Below are 21404 nucleotides of genomic sequence, written 5' to 3'. Positions count from 1 at the left end.
TTGGGAAGCCGAGGTGGGTAGATCACCTGAGTCAGGAGTTTAAGACCAACCTGGTCAACATGGTGAAACCCCATCTCTACTAAAAATATAAAAATTAGCTGGGCATGGTGGTGCATACCTATAGTCTCAGCTACTCAGGAGGCTGAGGCAGGAGAATCACCTGAACCTGGGAAGTGGAGGTTGCGGTGAGCTGAGATTGTGCCACTGCACTCCAGCCTAGGCAACAGAAAGAGACTCTGTCACAAAATAGAAAAGGTCGAATAAATTAAAATATATGACAAATGAATAGTAAGTAATTTAAATGACAGATAAAGTTAACAAAATGCACTTATATAGTGCATACATATAAATAGGTTTTAAGTATGGACATTTTCTAATCAGAGGCATTAAGGTGTATTATAGGAAGCTGGGGCATACTTTGAGATTGTCATCAGGAACGATAATGAGCCTTCCCATGGCTTATCCCACTACATCCCCACTGCCTGGACACTATCACCCTAGGCGATCAAGTCAGACTTGCATCTAGTGTATGACTTTGTGCTGGTAATTCATATAGCTACAAGTGTACATGTGTGTACCTATATTACATAGTGAATGTATTTAAAATGTAAGTTTCTACCATAACCATCTACATTTCAACATAGGGACGTCCTGTTTATTAAACTATGAACCATAATAAGGTAAGAAGAAGATCGTGAGATGGGAAATAAATAAACAGGAACAGGTTTGGCAGGCAAACCTATCTCCACCTTTGTTCCTAAAAATATTCTGAAATAATAAAAATAAATACTAAAGAGAACTTGCCTTTAACAATACAATATGTGGTAATTAGGTCTTACTGATAGAGTCAACTTAGGTAAGAGGAGCCTTACAATTTCAACAGGAGCAATGCTTCGAACCAGCTGCTGGAGGAGTGTAGCTTCGCAGTAAGGAAATTTTCTGATACTTTCTCTAATGATCTTTTCTTGATACACTGGAAAGCCATCAGAAGCTCGGCCTTTTAACAAGCTGAAAGATATTTTTTAAAGAGTAATTGGAGTTGAATCACTAAGCATTCTCTCCTAGCTGAACTCAACAGTTTTTAGTAGTTTCTTCTGTTACTTATGATTTTCTTTGTCTCTTCAAATCATGATGATGGACTCAATTCAAATTGCTGTTCAACCTATATGTTAGGCTAGGCCTTATAAGGTTTTCGGGCCCATTAAATGAATATGCAAAGGTGACTACCACCATAAAACACACTAAACGCTGTTATCAGATTAGCTAGTTACTTATTACCATGTCAGTTATTTGTACTAAGAATAAAAACTCTCATAGAGTCATACCCTTCAGACTTAGTTCCCTTTTCTAGGTAAGGATGCAAGAGAATTTGGTCTCTGGTGGTCAGGGAACAAGCATAACACACAGCTCTCCAAAGTACAGTAACAGAGACACCCTGGATGCCATTATAAATCTAGAGCTGCAACCTAGGGCATGAAATATTCTCAAATTTGGACTTGGGCCACTTTCTCAGTGTGTGATCTTACACATGCTATTTAACCTCTCCAAACCTCAGATTCCTCATCTGTAAATTGCTGGTAACAACAAAAACATCACAGTAAAGGATACAGAACTGAATAATCACTCAATATAAGTATAATATTATTCTGTTTGTCAAAGACTAAATGTGATTCCAACAACAGCAATTGCTGCCAAAATGTTTAATTTTGAAACTCATAATAATGAGGATTCATATAAAAAACCAATATTCACTTGAGTATATTTTATAAACGGCGTAGTAAAAAGAGTACCTTTTGATCAAGGTGTCCAGTTTATTCTCTCCATCTTTTAAGAAGTTAATGCATTTCTGAAAGATACAGCTTATGTAATGCATTTTCATAGCCAATACTTCATTCATGTCTCTTTGCTTCATACATTTCTCACAAATCAAATCCATCACTCTGTAGCATTTATTCAGGGCTGCTTCTTCTGTCAGCAGGGGATTCTCATTTACAAGCATCATGATCTAGAGGAAATCCCAGTGTACTCAGGTATTAAAGGAGGGACTTGTCCATGTACAAATTAGGCAGTCCATTTAGTTGATTTCAAAAGATTACCAAAGAAAGCCTTCCTTAGGATCATGAAGTTATTCTGTTATTTGTTAGAATGCAAATTACCCAGAACTTATAGAACTAATATAGAAAGACCCTAAAATAGTGGAATCTCTTGAACTCTGTATGTCAAAGTTATAATGTGATCTGCCATCTACCTACGCCAGAGTGCCAGTATGCCACTCAAGAGCACATGATTTTACAGTCTCTGTTAAATGCACTTTTACTAAAGATAAACATGGCAAATTTGTACATTTACATAAAGAATCAAATCATTGAGCAATAACCACTTTTAGTTAACATTACTCAGCTCTAGAATTTCATGGCTAGGAGAACTACAATTCTCATTAATTCTTATGAAGCACAAGAAAATGAGTTTTTTTCAGAACGAAGTCTAAAAATGAAATATGCTTTACTTTCCAATTAACTATATTTCTCTGTGGAAATTTTCCTGAAGATGCTTCCAATCATCTACAGTAATGAGAACAGGTCAGAGAGGAAGCCATAAATAACTTTAAAGGGGAAATATTAGAATGATCAAATCCTACATATTATGAGTCCCACATTTCCTATGTATGCACAGATTATGCTCAAATTTAGTGTAATAAGGAGTATTTTTGTATTAGCTTTGTTGTAGGGTAGATTATTTGAAGTAGGTCTGCATAGGACTGCTGTAAACATCCATGGTGGCATAACAGTAATGTAAACATGAATGTGAGAGTGGCAGGAGGCAGCCAAATGCCTAGAGAGAATGGGGGGGGCTCCTCAGTGAATCCCCACTTCCAAGCCAAAGACAGTTTAAAGCCTGAAAGCCAAGCTACAAATTAAATCCTCAAACTGGATTGAGAACTTGTCTTCCTGTTTGACTCAATTTCTTCCGATTGATCCCCATCCTTCATGTATTTTACATACACCTACCCTTTCCTAACTGGTTTTCTACACTGTCGTGCCCACCATTGAGTGGTGTCTTCGCTTTAACCTTTTTTACATACTCACAAATCAATCAGCATGCACTCCCCATTCTGAGTCCATAAAAGGACCTGGACCCAGGCACTTTCCCACCTTTGGGTAGGGAACCACCCCACCCCGTGTCCCCTCTTGGCTGAGTGCTTTCCTTTCACTTAATAAATTTTACTCCACTCATTCTCCAGTGTCCACCTGTCTAATTCTTCCTGGTTGTAAGACAAGAACTTGGATCTAGCTGAACTAAGGAGCACAAAGACCACAACAAATGTTAACAGGGACACAACTGTATGCACAGAGCAGACAGCCAGTCAGTACTTGCTAACCTACCTGTTACAGCTAAATCAATATCCCAGGGACTGTACATGTCAGGGAACAACAGGTAGATTTCCTGAATTAGATTCTTTTCTTTAGGCATGAAAAAAGATCATCTATTAGTAAAGCCCATAGCTAGCCCTCTAATTAGAAATTTAACACAGATTAAATGTCCTTATAAAATTAAACTAATTTCACTTTTTGACATTATTAGATTTATACACAATCCAGTGTTTTACAAAAATCCAGCACTTAATAATAAGTTATTAGACTTAATGAAGTAAGTATAATCAGAATCCTTATTGATAACTCTCTTTACCAAAACATACTTTGACAATTTATGGTGGAGAAGAAAAGACTCATTAATTATCTGTTTCTACTTCTGCTAATTGTAATCATTTAAAGTTGTTTGATCAGTATTTTTATATATGGCATTTATAATCAACTATAGAATCTTAAACTTACAAGTGAGAATTCTTTCAAAAAATTTCAAACAGAGCCCAGATTAATAATTTTTTGTTTGGAGACATCAGACCTTATCTATGTTTTAATACACAGCACAAATATACACCAAGAAAAATGACAAATAACCACATCATTAACATGAGCTTATTGAAACAATTACATAGCTACACACAAAAGGATATTTGTACTTGTTTCCTTCCTTAATCTCTGCAGCATTATGAAGTAATATATTACAAAGGAAATCCATTTTATTAATTAATGAGGAGGAGCAAATAAACATATTTCTATTGGCATTAAAAACTAGGTAAATGTTTACCATTCAAAGGATTGCTACCTGAGAATATGTTTATGTAGTGGCATTTTGAATTCTTTTTATTTTTTAAATCCTACTTTTAAAAACTGCTGAATCTTCAATACTGGGCTTGAAAATCACAATAATCAAAGACATGATTGTTCTGTGCACATCTGCCTCCTGTCCACTTAGAAACCCTGCTCTGCTGACATTTTTTTCTGTGATTTTGTTTTTCTCCTAGATAACCTTCATATTCTGGGCATCAGCACAAACCTCCAAGTCCTTTTTGAAAACAAATGCATCCTTATTGCTATGGCAGGCACTTAATCTAGACACAAATACAGCTATATTACGTGCACTGTAATGAAAAGTGAGGTGTGTATTGGGGAGAATTTCTGAGCTTGTTTTAAAAGCTGTTTAACATTGCACAGCGGTTATTACTTTTTAAATAATACTCCATAGGAAAGGCCATGCTAGCTTAAAAAGGGGGTGGAGCAATAAAAATGGGCCACAACAACAAAAGCAACTGGGTGGCTTTTATATCCAAAGGATGGATAAAAGAAAAGGTTTTGAGCAAATAGATTGTTTATACCTACAAAAAGCAAGGTCTGGTCTGGAGGAAGGTATATAATAGCATAGTCCCCTTTATACTCTAAAAAATATTATGTAGTCTATTTCAGACTATATATCTTTACAAATTATTGTCTGCATAATTATGCCCTCCATCTAATTTACTTAAAATATATACCTTCAAAGATAACTGAAGGTAGAGTATTAATTATTATTAGGACATTTAACCCTGAAAGACTGGGTTCCAAGTAAACATAAAAAATTATTCCACAAGCCTGGCCAACATGGAGAAACCCTGTCTCTACCTGAAATACAAAAATTAGCCAGGCGTGGTGGCGGGCACCTGTAATCCCAGCTACTCAGGAGGCTGAGGCAGGAGAATTGCTTTAACCTGGAAGGCTGAGATCTGTACCACTGCACTCCAGGCTGGGTGACAGCGCGAGACCCTATCTCAAAAAAAAAAAAAAAAAAATCCACAAACCCTTATTGCAGTCTGAAGGGGTAGAAACATAGATACGAAAGACAGTGAATCAGCAAAATACAGGGAACTTCTTCAAATCAATCTAAGCCAGAATATCCTGTATTGCTCAGGCAGTAGAGGAACAAGGGTCTTATAGAACCACACACATTCTCTACATTGAGAAATACTGTACCCTGACAGAAACCTGTCTCCCCATCCCAGCCAGCCCATGCCTGAAAGAGTGCCATGGACAGAGGTCAATGCTTCTCTAGTTCTCTTTTCCCTAGGTATGCTGGGAGGGAGAGAAACACTAACACAGAAGAAAATACATATTTTTTAAAGGTTAAATTCTAAGGTCTCTGTAATCTCCACTAGAAACATGAGTATGCAGTTCACAACTGAATTTGCCAACTTAGTATGACAAGTGTTGCCTCTGGCAGTTCTTCCAGAATATTAAGAAAAACTCTGAGTTTTCTAAAATAAAAATAGCAGATTTCACTTTTCTGTCTGATGTGAAAGGTATCTACTAGTTTGTCATCTCTCTTAAGGGCCTAGAAAATTAATTTGGGTGGAGGAACAGACAATGAGTAAATTTGGTTTGTTTCTCAACCTTCAAGTACTCAAGAAAGATGCACAGGAATGCATCAACAAAGTAATAAGATTATGCACATTTTGGATCTTATATCTTTGAATGAGTGTCAGTCTTCAAAAGAGTTAGTTACCTTATAAGAACTGTCCGCTCATTTTCATGATGCTCAGCAGACTCTGCACAAATTCTTCTTTTGTAATAAACTTCTGGGGAAATCTATTTTACTACATGATAGTAATGCCTTATGTTAAGGAAGAACCTTAACTTTTGACACAACTTACTATCTTGCTCACTTAAACAGCTCTGAACTACTATCAAATCTTTATGAGTAAAAGCATGTGATAGATACTGAAATTGAAATAGGACCTCATCACTGTAGCACGCATGTAGCTGTGTAGTTTTCTGTGATGATTATTGAGGAAATTATACTTGTTTAGCTGGATTTTTTTGAAAAAATTATGTTGTAAACAACAACAGCAAAAGCCTGTATTTTTAAAATCTGGAAGACAATAGCAGTGAAATATTTCAGAATAGCTCTTGAAGTTTCCCAGTTAAGCCATTTGAACTTATGTGTTGGCCTATGAAATTTGAAAATCTGATTTGATGAATTACTGGAAGAACTATGTTATTTAAAGGCATCAAATAGCCACTTAGCTTAAAAACGTGCTCATGATTACATTTCAGAATCTTTCTTAGAAAGACAATTATTGTAATAGATGCTGTTAGTGCCCCACATACATCCTTTTTGCCAGGCCTGTATACCAGGCCCCAGGGGCTCTCAGGGTCACCTACTATGGTCTTTTCTCCAGAGGACTATCCTCATTGAAAGGGAGCCACCTCACTTGGTAATATGTGGGAGGCTGTCCTTTCCCTCTGGAGACAGGCCCCACCCAACAACAGACTGATGAATACAAAAGAATCCCCTTGCCTCTCTGGAGCCACTCACACTCCAGAGCTCCCGATGGGATGAGGTGGAAGCTAGGCTTCAGCAAACCCATCTCTTTGCATGGCTTTTCCTGATGCTTTAGTCTGTTTCTCTCTCGCTCGCTCACTTCCAGGTTTCAACAGAGTGTTCCTTCAATAAATTAGCAGGCCAAAAGAGCCCACTGCAAGCTCTACATCCACAAAACCCAACCCAAGACAATTATGATCCTGTATAATAAAAGCAGTTTAAACTCTGAAGCAATATTTACATAAAAAGCAAATACGGTAGACACCACACTACCTTGACAGGATGAAGATTCGTTGTGGTGATGATTTTGTGCAGTGGGCCTGCCAACTTTGGGGGCAGTTTTGGCTCTTTATCCAGTCCCTGGGGCTTAGTGTAATAATCCAGTCTCTCTCGAGGAAAGAAATTGTTGATTATGGTCACACAATCATGTTGACCTTTTCATAGAAAATAGAAAAGTTGTAGTTTTAGTATTAAAAATAACATATCTGGTTTTTAAAATTAATTATGTTGCTATTTTTGTGATGTAAACATGCACCAGTATCTTTATTTTTCAGGAAAGGAAAGTAGAGGAGGAGGAGGAGAGATAAAATATTTTAGAGAACATTTATAAACATTCCTTGTAAAGTTGATAAACAATCTTTGAAAGACACAGAATCCAAAATACATATGAAGATTACGTGGGTTACAAAAGAAAGCACTATTCAACTTGTAAGACACCTTAAGTATTTTATAACAGTTGCTTGTAAGTTAAATGTCTCTTCTTCTCAGCCTATACAAATGATGCTCATGTTTCCCTAATCACATCCGGTTGTATTTACACAAAATTTAAATTTACTCCATATAAAGTATTGTTCTTACTATAATGATAATATTAAACTAAATCCCTCTCCCCCTTATCCCCTACCCCCTAAATTTGAGAAAAGCTTGCCCTTTTTGTGAAATGTAGAGAAAACGCTTTTGCTCCCATAAGCTTGGAATCCACATCGTGGCTTTGCACAGAATTCCAAGCCACTTCTCTAAGCCATCTCTAGTTAAAAATGGTTCTATGAAAGCAAATTCTTCCCTGGTGAAGCTGCTGGCCTGCAAGTTTGCTCCTGCGGCCTCCCCTCCCTAGCTCTCTCTCCACTACCCCTCTGGAGCAAAGCAGTGGTCACTCTGGGCAAGCAGGCAGAATCCACAGGAAGGGCGCAGGCTCTTCCTGGATCTCTGGAGGAGACTTCTTCCTCCGCTCTGCCTGATGAGGGCTGGGGGACCAGCGGAGGCACGCCTGGGGAGAGCGTGCAGATGCCATGGCCCCCGCTCCCGGAGAGTGGTCCCCCCTGGGCAGCCTGCATGGCTCCTGCCTGCTTGTGCTTGGTCCTGGGAGCGCCTGCTTGATCCTGCCGACAACAGGTGACCTGCGTGGGGATGGCACTGTGGGCTGGCTGGACGCTGGTGCTTGAGGCTGGCAGAGGGCTCTGCTTGTCCCTGAAAGTTCCTGGGAGAACCCAGGAGTGGTGGGCTTCATCCTTGTGCCTCAGCTGGTTTGCTGACCAAACCAGCTTAATGTCTCAATTAAATGGTTGAATATTTTTGATGAGACATTTTAGAACTTTTTTTTTATGGGAACACCTATCTTTTTATTGAAGCTGGATGTAGATTTTGTTTCAAGGAAGCATATGCAGTTTGTCTTCATCTTCCCTGGTTTCTTCATACACAGTTGTAAATTTCCCCACAGTTACCTGGGTTGATTTTGATGCTGTATTCATAACCCACTTGCATTAGATTTGCTTGGTTGAATGTCATTTTTCTCTCTTCTTGAAGATTCTAGAAGGAGGGATGATAATTTTCTAAAGTAATTAATTAATGTCTTAATTGAGACATTAAATTTTCTTCTTCCACTGATCCAGGACCCTATCAGCTTTACCTGACTTCCTGAGAGGTACAGAACAAGGTATCTATGGGGATCCAGCAATTCTGAAGACTATGCAATGCCTCCAACAGAGGGCTTCTTGGGTTGAAAATGTGTGGATAACATTTACCATAACAATAACTACCACAACTACAGCTAATAAGAGCACTTAAGTTAAGCAGATTCAATTATAATATATAAATAGACTTTCAAGAGCCGCAGAGAGATTCAAATTTTAAAAATTAACAGGCAAACTGAAAGAGGTGATCCTGGTTACTATTGAGAACTAAATTAGTAACACAGAGGATCAAGGCCAGGCATGGTGGCTCATGCCTATAATCCCAGCACTTTGGGAGACTGAGGCAGGAGGATTGCTTAAGCCCAGGAGATGCAGACCAGCCTGGGTAACATAGCACAACCCCATTTCTACAAATAATTTAAAAAATTAGCTGGATACAGTGGTACGTGCCTGTAGTCCCAGCTACTTGGGAGACTAAGGCAGGAGGATTGCTTGGGGCCAGGAATTGAAGGCTACAGTGAGCGTGTTTTTTTTGTTTTTTTGTTTTTTTTTTTTTGGTGAGACAGAGTCTGGCTCTGTTGCCCAGGCTGTAGTGCAGTGGCATGATCTTGGCTCACTGCAACCTCCGCCTCCTGGGTTCAAGCAATTCTCCTGCCTCAGCTTCCCAAGTAGCTGAGACTACAGGTGTGTGCCACCACACCTGGCTAATCTATTTTGTATTTTCAGATGGGGTTTCACTATGTTTGCCAGGCTGGTCTCAAACTCCCGACCTCAGGTGATCTGCCTGCCTTAGCCTCCCAAAGTGCTGGGATTACAGGCATGAGCCACCATGCCCAGCCAAAGCTTCAGTGAGTTTTGATCACACCACTGCATTCAAGCCTGGGTAACAGACACCCTGTCTCAACAAAACAAACAAAAAAGATCGAGTGGATGAAATATCTCAAAACAGAAAAATTCAGATATAGAAATCATTATACAAGAGATGAAAGAGCTGAAGAACAAATCAAGGAAATCTAATAGTGAAAATTAACAGAAATCTCAAAGGAAAAAATGGAATAGATGGAGAATTAAACAAATGATAAAAGAAAACTTCCCTGATTTGAAAAGAGAATTTAATAGTGATCACAATACCACTTTTGGTACTCTATGCTTTTATTAAGTACCAGAACACCCAATTTCTTTCTTTTTGGGGGGATTGGGGGAGGTGGGTATTTCTTTTATTTCTTTCCCCAGTATATACGTCTTGAGAAGTCAAACAGTACCAGTCTATATTAAAAATGGGAAATAAGCCAAGGTGCTCTGTTTAGAAAATGATCACCTCTCCTTCCAGAATCTTCAAGAGAGAAAAACGACATTTAACCAAGCAAATCTAATGCAAGTGGGTTATGAACACAGTATCAAAATCAACCCAAGTAATTGTGAGGAAATTTACAACTGTATGTGAAGAAACCAGAGAAGATGAAGACAAACTGCACATGCTTCCTTAAAACAAAATCTACATCCAGCTTCAATAAAAAGATAGGTGTTTCCATACACACACAAAAAAGTTCTAAAATAGCTCATCAAAAGTACTGAACCAGACATAGGAAGACTTGAAGATAAAGGAGTCAGAGAAAAATATGGAATTAGCTTATAACTGCATCTTCTCATCAGTCCTCCAACTAGTACAATTAGGAAAAGCAGGCAGCAGGTAGAAATATCTGTACATAAAAATAATTGCTACATAACAAAGATACTGTCACAAGACTAGGGATTTCTTTATTATACCTTTTTTTTTTTGAGATGGAGTTTTGCTCTTTTTGCCCAGGCTAGAGTGCAATGGCGTGATCTTGGCTCACCGCAACCTATGCCTCCTAGGCTCAAGGGATTGTCTTGCCTCAGCCTCCCGAGTAGCTGGGATTACAGGTGCCTGCCACCATGCCCAACTAATTTTGTATTTTTTAGTAGAGGCGGGGTTTCTCCATGTTGATCAGGCTGGTCTCAAACTCCCAACCTCAGGTGATCCGCCCGCCTCGGCCTCCCAAAGTGCTGGGATTACAGGCATGAGCCACCGTGCCCAGCCTAATTATAACTTTTTAAAAAGAAAAAAAAATATTACTTTACCTTTTTTTTTTCCAGATTAAGGTTTTTCATTTTGGGTAATGCTTATTTTGATATTTTATTTTAATTAATCTGCTAATAACATATTTGAATAATATGTTTAAAGTTTATCTTTGTAAATACTTTATCGTTTAGGTTTAAATTTTTGTAATTGAAATTCTTAAATATTTTACTAGTTTTAAATTTATAAATTCTGAATATACATAAATAAAATAATACTATTAATACAGAAAATAAATGCTGCAGGTGGAGAAGCCAGTACATCATTTTGCTCCCATATTACAATCACTACATTTGAGTCCTCTAGACTTACAGGGCTCACTAAGTGTGATTAATAGGAACACACACATACAAGACATATTCTTTTCGAATATTTTACTTTCAAGGATAAGCTGAAAATCAAACACTCTTCCAGAATGAGAAATGTAAAGTTTACAATGGAAAGTAAGTTGAATTCTCATTTGCAAAGCCAGAACTTAGAAAACTGTAGAATAACTTCTATATGTCTGAGAGAAAAGAACTGTGATATGAGTCAGAAAGCTAGGCAAAATATGACTCACATTTCAGAAAGAAAGGTATTAATAGTTTTGTCATGATGGGTTTCAAAGAATATACAACCTACGTAACCCATTTGAAAAGGTCCTATAACCAAAATCTAAATGAGAACAGAGATGTAAAGACAAAAATGCAGAAATGGAGACAAAGGGGAGGAGAGAGAGGACAGTAAGAGAGTGAGTTCATATGAGTGGGTGAAGATAGATGACAACCAAATCATACAGCTGGTGGTATGGATTACTGAAAGAGAAGCAACACCCTGTCAATGACACTCTCATTACAGCTCGTGCTAAAAATACTAGACTCTCTCAGCAAAGTCCGCAGCTACAGGTATGATTGGCACAGGTTTTGAGGAAGTATCAGAGAAGGCAGAAAGGAAAGACCTGTGGCCTGACAAGGCAAAAACAGAGAATGTGGTGAAATAAATGAAGTATAAGGATTTCATCTTATAAGGTTGCTAAATGGGTAAATATGGGGCCTTGGGGGATGGGGGATGTGGTACTGTACGGTTTTGACCAGCCAATCACTTTAAGGAAATACATGTGCGTGCGTGCGCACACAGACATACACACACACACACACAGACGCATGCACAAACAATAGTCAAGTAAAATAAAGAGTAAAAATGAGGTAAAAGAGGAGGAATGCAACCACATATATGAGTAATTACATTAAATATACATAAGCTAAATACCTGTTAAGAGAGGGAAACTAACATTTTAGATTATAAAACAGAACCCACCTATATGTTTATAAGTTATACTACTTGAATGAAATGATAAAGATTGAAAATAACAGATGAGCAGATTATTGACAAAAAATGGAATTAGGAATAACTGTAATATCAGTAAAAGTAGAACTAAAAGAATTCAACAAGAAAAAGAGTGACATTATACAATGACGAAACCAATAGTAATATCATATTAAAAGTGAAAAGCTAAAAATACTTTCATTAAAAACAGGAAAAAGGCATGTCAATTATCACTACTATTTCTTCTTACTTAGCCCAAAGCAAATTCAAATAGAAATCAAGAGAAAATTTAATAGCTAGAAAACCCAGTAAACTGTAATAAAAATAAGAAAAAATACAGAAATCAATAGCTTTTCTTTATTATCCACAACCAGCTGGAAGTGACTGAGTGTGGAAGTGGTAGTGCAAATTTTTACCATATGGACAGTAACCACAAATTACTAAGAAATAAATTTTGAAAGAAAGGATTGATATGAAGGAACCTATTAAATATTACTGAAAGACCAAAAGTCAGTCCCCTCCCCTAAAAGAAATGTAAAAGTGTACTGTGTAATTGGATGGAAAGTCCTAACCTCATACAAATGTTAATTCTCTGCAAATAATTATATAATCATTTAGTAAAAGAGAATTTAACTTACCACAAAGGTGGTATTTCAGTTTAGTAGGAAAATGTTAGCTGGTGTAATAAATGGTGCCATCACAATTAGCTATATATCTGGGGGGAAATGAACTCTAAACAAATAAATTCTAGAGGTACCAAAAAAAATCACAAAAAATAACTGAAGGATATTTAGGAGAATACTTATGTAACTCCTGGTCAAGAGGCCCACTTTTAGCAAAACAAGAAACATGGAAGCTATAAAAGAAAAAATATGACTACTTAAAAATAAATTTCCTGCCAGGCACAGTGGTTCATGCCTGCAATCCTAGGACTTTGGGAGGTGGGATGATCACCTGAGGTCAGGAGTTCGAGACCAACCTGGCCAACATGGCTAAACCCCATCTCTACTAAAAATACAACAATTAGCTGGGTGTGGTGGCACATACCTGTAGTCCCAGCTACATGGGAGGCTGAGGCAGGAGAATTGCTTGAACCCAAGAGGTGGAGGTTGCAGTGAGCCGAGATTATGCCACTGCACTCCAGCCTGGGTGACAGAGTGAGACTCCGTCTCAAAAAAAAAAAATAAATAAAATAAATAAATAAATAAATTTCCTATGGTAAAGGTCTCCATGAAGTTAAAAAAGAAGAAGAAAGAAGGAAGAAGAAGAAGAGGAGGAAGGGGAGGAAGAGGAGGAAGAGGAATAAAAAGAAGAAGAAGAAGAAAGAGGAGGAGGAGGAGGAGGAGGACTGGCATAAAATATTTGAAACACATTTGTTAGATAATGGATTTGTATGCACAAAGCTCCTCAAAGCAATAACAAAGGGCATCCCCCCACAAAAAAATGAATAAAGAGTATAAGCAGGTAATCCACAAAAGTAAAAATACAAATTACCAACAACAGAAGTGCTTAATTTCATGAATAATGAGGGGAAAGTAAGCTGAAAATGTACCATCTTTTTAACTATCAGATTGGCAAAAATGAAAGAATGATAATACCCAGCTCTGATGAAGATATTACTGTGAATTACTATGCCCTTTTGGAAAGGAATCTAGACTTATATTAAAATTAAAACTCTAGGCTGGGCGTGGTGGCTGTAATCCCAGCACTTTGGGAGGCCAAGGTGGGGAGATCACAAGGTCAGGAGTTCAAGACCAGCCTGACCAACATGGTGAAACCCCATCTCTACTAAAAATGCAAAAAAAATTAGCTAGGCATGGTGGCGCACGCCTCTAATCCCAGCTAGTTGGGAGGCTGAGGCAGGAGAATCACTTGAACCCGGCAGGCGGAGGTTGCAGTGAGCTGAGGTTGGGCCACTGCACTCCAGCCTGGGCGACAGGGCGAGACTCTGTCTCAAAAATAAATAAATAAATAAATAAAAATAAAAACTCTATATCCTTTGTCTCAGAATTTTACTTCTAAGAAATACTTTAGAGATATTAAAGTTCTAACATGTAAAAAATATTCAAGTACTAACTTATAAAAAATAGAAAATCAAGGATGACTATTACATTATTTGTAGAAAAGTGGTTAAAAAACTGTAAAATCTGTCAATAAGGGAGAGCTTGTGGAACATCTATATCATGGAATATCATGTAGCTGTTGAAGGAAATGAATTACACCTACTGAGATAGAAAACAAGCTACAAGGAATATCTGCTGTGTGATGGGTGGCATTTTAAAAAAATGACAAAAATCTTATGTATATATATACACATGTATACATACTGATCCACTTGAAGGAAACAAAAAGGGGAGAATGAGCTTTTTTAAAGGCTAATTATTTGGAAAATACAGTAACAACTGGAAGGGTGCAATGTAATTTTCTGTCTGTGAAATTAAATAAAAAATGGAATGAAAACATTACTCTTATTTTAGGATAGGATTGCAAACAATTTTTACTGTAGTAATTTTGTTAGTATTGTAGTGTTAAGAAAAAGAAAGGAACATTGTACTAATGTCTGAAAGAAGAGACTCCTCCATTTCCAGACCTGTGATCTTGGGATAATTCTTTTACCTGTATCTGAGCAATATTTTGTTACATTGTGGATATACTGAAAACTTGTACAGTTAAATAGAAGTTCAGAGATCACCTAATTCCCCTGCTTCTTTGCATACAGATCAGAAAACTGAGGCCTATGGAGGTAAAGGAATTTGCCCGTGATCCTATAACTAATTATCAGCACACATGAACTAAAGTTCAAGTCTCCAGATTCCTACTTTAGTGTTCTTTCCCCCTGCAGTGACACCCTCAAAATTAGCTTAGAACGGAGATGGGGGCAACTTGGGGCCTGTATATATGGGAGTTAAAATATTTCTCCGAAGCTTACACAAGGCCATACCTTTCTCAAGTCCTTCTGAAATTAAAATAAGGATATTTCTTCTAACAGAAAAAGCTGTCATAAAGCAACTGAGTGTCTGGCTTAATCAATGGCAGCTTCTATTAGTAGTTTCAAGAAAATGTTCTAATAAAATTTAACATAATATTCAGTTACCATCCTCCACACCTAATTTACACTGTATCTGAACTTGGCTTCTCTCAAAACCCCCTTGAATGGCATAGATCCTCCTCTTCTATTTTTATGGAGCTCTGAAGTTCTACCTTGGAGTATGTATTTTCGCACCATTTGTCATTGCTATTACCCTTTAAGTGCCATGAAAGTATGAACAGCCTGTCTTGTTACTATAACCAAGACACCTACAGTGATGCTTGCTTTATAGGTTGTGAACATTATTTGTTTAATGAATTATTAGTCCCTATAAGGCCACTTAACTGCACTCCCAATAAATCAGACATTGCTATCTTTGCTTTTCTCTCAGTGGACTCTCTTCACCACCAATTCAATGGTGTCAAAATACCAAAGAACAAGAATTCACTCCCACTCTTTCTTTACATTATGTCAAGTAATAGGATTAACATGCCAAGAATTACTGGGCACACACAATAAATGTCTGTGGTTGATGAGAATGATAATGAAGTAGTTGTATATTATTATCAAGTACTCTTTCCTAAGAGTTATGTCATTGTTGTAATAATTATTAACAACAGTAACTAATATCATTTATTTAGTGTTACATGGAAAGCTCAAGTCTATCACCTCTTTTAATCCTCACAATAACCCTGTAACATTTTACCATGACGAAACTGAAGGTCAGAATTATTAAGTACTTTGCTATCACGTGGCACAGCCAAAATTTAACTTGGGATTACTGACTTCTCGGTTCACATTCTTAAACATTAGGGTTGGCTACTTCCATCAGAGACATAAAATACACAGGTTATAAGCATTTGTGAGCACTTAAAATGGCCCCACTACTCTTTGTGTTCCAAAAAGTGGAAATTCGAAATAGCTGTTTGTTTTCTCCAGAGTGACTAGGTGTTTCATTAAGTTACAGTGGACTGTAAATACTTAAGTTTTTTTAAAGCAACATGATAATATTTTCACCATGAGAAGAAAAGTGGTTTTTTTTCCACAAGGGAAATTTTGGGTATAATCTAATGTAAAACTGCAGCAAAATCTCACCCACAAAGGCTGCCATCTGAGCTGCTGTTCTTCCCACAGAGTTGACAACATCTGTCTCAGCACCAGCTTCTAACATTACCCATGTGATGTCTTTATTACCTAGAGTTTTAAAGGGAACACATTTGTTAATGTTAAGGAGGACACAATTTAAACATCCCTTTCTAAACTCTCTATACCCTTTATTCCCCCAGTTAGTTTTAGGTTTCTGTCATGTGGATATTTTCATTCTTTTAAAACATGAATCGTGGCCGGGCGCGGTGGCTCACGCTTGTAATCCCAGCACTTTGGGAGGCCGAGGCGGGCGGATCACGAGGTCAGGAGATCGAGACCACGGTGAAACCCCGTCTCTACTAAAAATACAAAAAATTAGCCGGGCACGGTGGCGGGTGCCTGTAGTCCCAGCTACTCGGAAAGGCTGAGGCAGGAGAATGGCGTGAACCCGGGAGGCGGAGCTTGCAGTGAGCCGAGATTGCGCCACTGCACTCCAGCCTGGGCGACAGAGCGAGACTCCGTCTCAAAAAAAAAAAAAAAAAAAAACATGAATCGTAACTACAGTGAAGAATAAAATGCTATAGAACCTTAGAAATTGACCTTATTTTCTGGAAAACAAATCAAGCAATGCAAAAGCAGTATGGAATTGAATATTGCCTTTTTAAACAAAATGAAATATATTTTCCTAGAGGTAACACTTACTATAAAATCAAAATACACATACAAAACAATTTTTTAAAAAGAGATAAAATGAATAGGATTCCCCTTTAATATCGACTAACCCATCCCATTCCTGACACTTACAGGCTCTGGAAGAACTATTAACCACTGGGCATCTATCTTTCTACACCTTTTTTCTATCTAAACATACACGTTATTCTATTCACATTCTTCTACTAAAGTAGTCATTATGGTATTTTGCTATTATGAACTATACTCAGTGAAAAGTATTTTCCATTCATTTTCGCAAGTTTGAATTATGATTTCCTTAGGAACAGTTCCTGGGAAATATTGCCAGATCAAAGATTATGCATATTTTAAATGCATTTTGCCAGGCTGCCATCCAGCAAGGTTGGACTGACATGCACTCCCCCAAACAGTGTAAAGAAGTTCCTGAGCATTATAGCTCTTTCTTAATATTTGCCAGTATAATAAGCTAAAAAATAAAATTTATTGTTCTAATTTGCATTTCTTTGATTACTGTGCAAAATGTTTTATATTTTGATCAGCCAGTTGTATTTCTTTTGTTTTCCATCCAATTTTCTACTGTAGTATTTTTCTTTTTATAATTGATTTATAAGAAGTCTTCTTTTTTTTTTTTTTTTTGAGACAGAGTCTCACTGTGTCACCCAGGCTCGAGTTCAGGGGCACGATCTCAGCTCACTGCAACCTCTGCCTCCCAGGCTCAAAAATCCTCCTGCCTCGGTCTGAGTAGCTGGGACCACAGACGTGCGCCACTGTCCCTGGCTAATATTTGTTATTTTGGTAGAGACGGGGTCTCACGGTGTTGCCTAGGATGGTCCGAACTCCTGGGCTCAAGCAATCAGCCTGCCTTGGCCTCCCAAAGTGCTGGGATTACAGGTGTGAGCCACTGTGCCCAGCTAAAAGAACTTTTTATATTTAACAATATAATCTTTTAAGATACATAATAAATATTTTTATTTTTCATTTGTATTTTAACTCTATGGTATATCCTACAAATGAAAATGTTAAATTTTTATCAATATTGTCCTTTTTGGATTCTGTGGTTTATATAATGCTTAGAAGTGCTTCTGGGTTCCAGGATTATGAAAATATAGATTATTATCTTCAAAGTACAAGGATATTATATTACTTCTGTATTTTCCAAAGAGCTGCACCAATTACAGATAACCCCACTTAATTTTAGACAGTATTTCTAAATTGTCCTTATTCAGCAAATAATAAACAATACAAATCCGAGTAAGTTTCTAAATGGATCATCATATTTAGTACACAAGTGCCAGCGAGGCAAACAGACAGCTCTATCACGGCAACAGTTTGATCAAGAGAACAAAGAAGTTTTCATATCACTTGAAAATATAAAGATATAGAACATCAAAGGAGGTAACTTGAAAGAAAAACAGATCCAGTTCCTCAATTCCATCAAAATGTTGTCCACATAAAGAATCAATTGATTTAAATAACAAAAGAAACAAATCACCAAATTCACTATATAATTTATTTCCTACATTATAGCTTTTCAAAAACCAATTGTCATCTTCCTTTCCATAAAACTTGATCATAATATTACTAAAATCAAAATGAATTTAATCTTTTAGTATATATGTACTTATAACAAGTTTGTATAGGTAACTCATATTTATAAATACTAAAACTTCACCAGAAAGTGCAGCAAACATGAGGGCTGTGTATCCATGTTCATGCTGATGACAATTTACATCGGCTCCATGTCGCAGTAGTAATTTGCACATATCGAGTTTTCCTTTATATGCTGCATGCATTAGAGGAGTCATTCCATTCTTTAATAGAAAGAGGAAAAAAGTATTAATTTTACTGTTTTATCTTGTCTGTACCTATAAACAATTTCTGCAATTAGAAACATAAAACGAATATGAATAAATTAAAATGGTCATTATAATATGTATTTTTATATTTACTTCCACACTTGGATCTTCCATAAACTTCTGAGGAAGAGATGGTTTTATTACTGGAGATTTTTTTACAGATTAGCAAACAGATTCAGAGAGGACTTGCTCAACCTCACATGACTAATAAATGGTGGGGGCAGGGATTGAAACCACATTTTCCAAACATACTTACTTTCTCAGAAAGCAAATGAACAAATGGATACAAACACATTTTTTTAAAAGAAGAAAAATCTCGAATAATGCCTCTCAAGGGGAAAATTGAATAAAGTATGGTATGTGCATAACATGGGATATTATGAAGCTATTAAATGAATGACTTCATCTGTATCTACTGAACTGGAACATTTTTCACAAATTATTGTCATTGAGAAAAGGTGCAGGAAATGCATATTACAGTGGTATCATTTTTTAAAACCATGATTCCCCAAATCACACATATATTTTGATCATACATATGATTTGATTATACGTGATTGTATAAATATAGAGAAATGGTTGGTAGTATTTAGGGTATATTGTTTGGTCAAATCACACATATATTTTGATCATACATATGATTTCATTATATGTGATTGTATATATATGGAGAAATGGTTGGTAGTATTTACGCTAGGCTACACTGGTCTCCACATGCTTTGTGCATATTCAAAGAAACATCCAACATTTCATGTACTAGGCACTACTATTATTTGGTAGATAAATGGATGAGCTGTTACTGTGAGTGAATTTTCTCAGTTATGTAGGCGAAACACTGTAAGTACCAAAACATCAAAGTTGTTTTGGATGAAAAGCTCTGTAAAACATATAATCCGCTACCTTAGTGAAGCTTAGAATGCTAACATAATGTGAATTATTCTTGATGCTTCCAGATTATTATTATGAACATAAGCCATCATCTTGTTAATGCAGTACACACTATGTTCAGAGGGTTGCGGAGACGAGAATGATAGAGAGGCTGGGACCTTTCAGTCGCACAAGAGGCAACTCCGTGGAAGCAACGGACATTTCTTGAGAGTAAGAATTGAAAAATGATAAGCAGATGATAACTTTGAAGACTCCCTTAGCTGGGAGTCTCTACAGAGATGGAATATTAGTATGCTGGGAGTGGGTGGGTGGGTGTGGGTAAATCTCGTTGTACAGAGGCAGCCAATGGAGTGCTTCAAGGGAGTAGGAATGGACTGCATGGCCTTTAGATTTTAAATAAGGCAAAACCATATCGCGAGCATGACTAGGGTGATATCTCCTAAAGGATGATAGAATTTGTCCATAAGAAGCTAGTGTGTAGCCTGAGGGGTGGTAGGGGAAGGACACAGGCCCATCAGAAAGGCCACCACAAAGAAGCAAACAGCTGTTTCTTTTGCAGATTTTAGGACCCCGACTTCACCATGGAGTTAGTTTTTTTCTGTTTATCCAGAACAGGTGGGCAGTCAATCACCCAGCAATCCAACCTACAAGAGGTAATCTAGCTCTGAGAATGAATAATCCCCAGCCTACAGAACTGGCCTATAGTTTAAACAAAACAAACCAAACCAAAACAAAACACAAAGCTTTCAACAGAATGCAATAATCTGCTTAAGAGCAAAAGAGATATGCAGAACTTTTGAATCTCACATCGCCAACTGTCCTTATTTTCCTGTGTTTGTGTTTTCACTGTCATCTGTGTTAATCACTTCTGCCCATTCACCTGTCTCCTACTACTCCCTTTCCTCTCATTTAAAAAAAATTTTCCTGGCTCTTTTCTCTTTCTCACTTGTTCTTTTCTGTTTACCAGCTGTCACCTTAGCAGAAATTGGTTTTTAGAGCAAATCAATGAGAGAGTTTCTTTCCAGAAAGGTAAGTATCGGCCGGGTACGGTGGCTCACGCCTGTAATCCCAGCACCTTGGGAGGCCGAGGTGGGCAGATCACTTGAGATCAGGAGTTCAAGACCAGCCTGGCCAACATGGCAAAACTCTGTCTCCACTAAAAATACAAAAATTAGGCGGGCTTGGTGGTGGGTGCCTACAGTCCCAGCTACTCGGGAAGCTGAAGCAGGAGAATCACTTGAACCTGGGAGGTGGAGGTTGCAGTGAGCCGAGATGGCACCACTGCACTCCAGCCTGGGTGACAGAGTGAGACTCTGTCTCAAAAAAAAAAGGTAAATGTCTATCCCAATGATGTCATCTGCTGTGCAGTCTCTGAACCTGCTCTTTTTGTCATGTTTGTAATGCAGTATATGATTTTCAGACATCAAATTTAAGGGCTGTGGTAGATGGTCCTGGGTATTAGAAAAAAAACTAGTGATAAGTAACAAATTTACACTTATTTTTCAAAGAAGTGGATATCACATGTACTTTCCTATCTTAGTACAATTTTGTGTTATAAGAATTTAGAACAGTAAGAAGGAAATTATAAATTTTGACTGCAATGATTACTATGCATTTTCTTGGTATAAAAACTTTTCCATGGGCAAAGTAAAAAGAACTAATATTAATAAATTTTGATGCTCCATAGAGATATAAACCCACCATGTTATAAATTTTCTATTTATTCTAGAGTTTTTATAGTATTTCAGTGTAAATATCCAGAAACGGAAATAATTTGAAACAATACTGCTAATCTACCAGAAGTAGAAGATTCCCATGTTCAAAATACATGATGCAAGTTAATT

At 37.3% G+C, this 21404-nt stretch overlaps 1 protein-coding gene across 4 annotated transcripts in view; it reads right to left on the bottom strand.

The window, feature by feature from the left end:
- Window positions 1-21404, bottom strand: part of ANKMY2 (ankyrin repeat and MYND domain containing 2) — a 45532-nt gene that overhangs the window by 8083 nt on the left and 16045 nt on the right. For all 4 annotated transcript variants that reach the window (XM_058446691.1, XM_032760066.2, XM_058446704.1 and 1 more), the window contains 5 exons: window positions 18489-18627; window positions 16136-16234; window positions 6970-7130; window positions 1791-2005; window positions 873-1008 (listed from right to left, as the gene is read on the bottom strand). In XM_058446691.1, the coding sequence (XP_058302674.1) occupies window positions 873-1008; window positions 1791-2005; window positions 6970-7130; window positions 16136-16234; window positions 18489-18627 (750 nt within the window). The remainder of the gene's footprint in view (window positions 1-872; window positions 1009-1790; window positions 2006-6969; window positions 7131-16135; window positions 16235-18488; window positions 18628-21404) is intronic.

This window comes from Hylobates moloch, unplaced genomic scaffold, assembly GCF_009828535.3.
Source record: "Hylobates moloch isolate HMO894 unplaced genomic scaffold, HMol_V3 SCAFFOLD_1, whole genome shotgun sequence".
NCBI classification, from domain to species: Eukaryota; Metazoa; Chordata; class Mammalia; order Primates; family Hylobatidae; genus Hylobates; species Hylobates moloch.
Note: the sequence above shows the minus strand (reverse complement) of the source record. Positions and strands in the feature narration are given on the sequence as shown.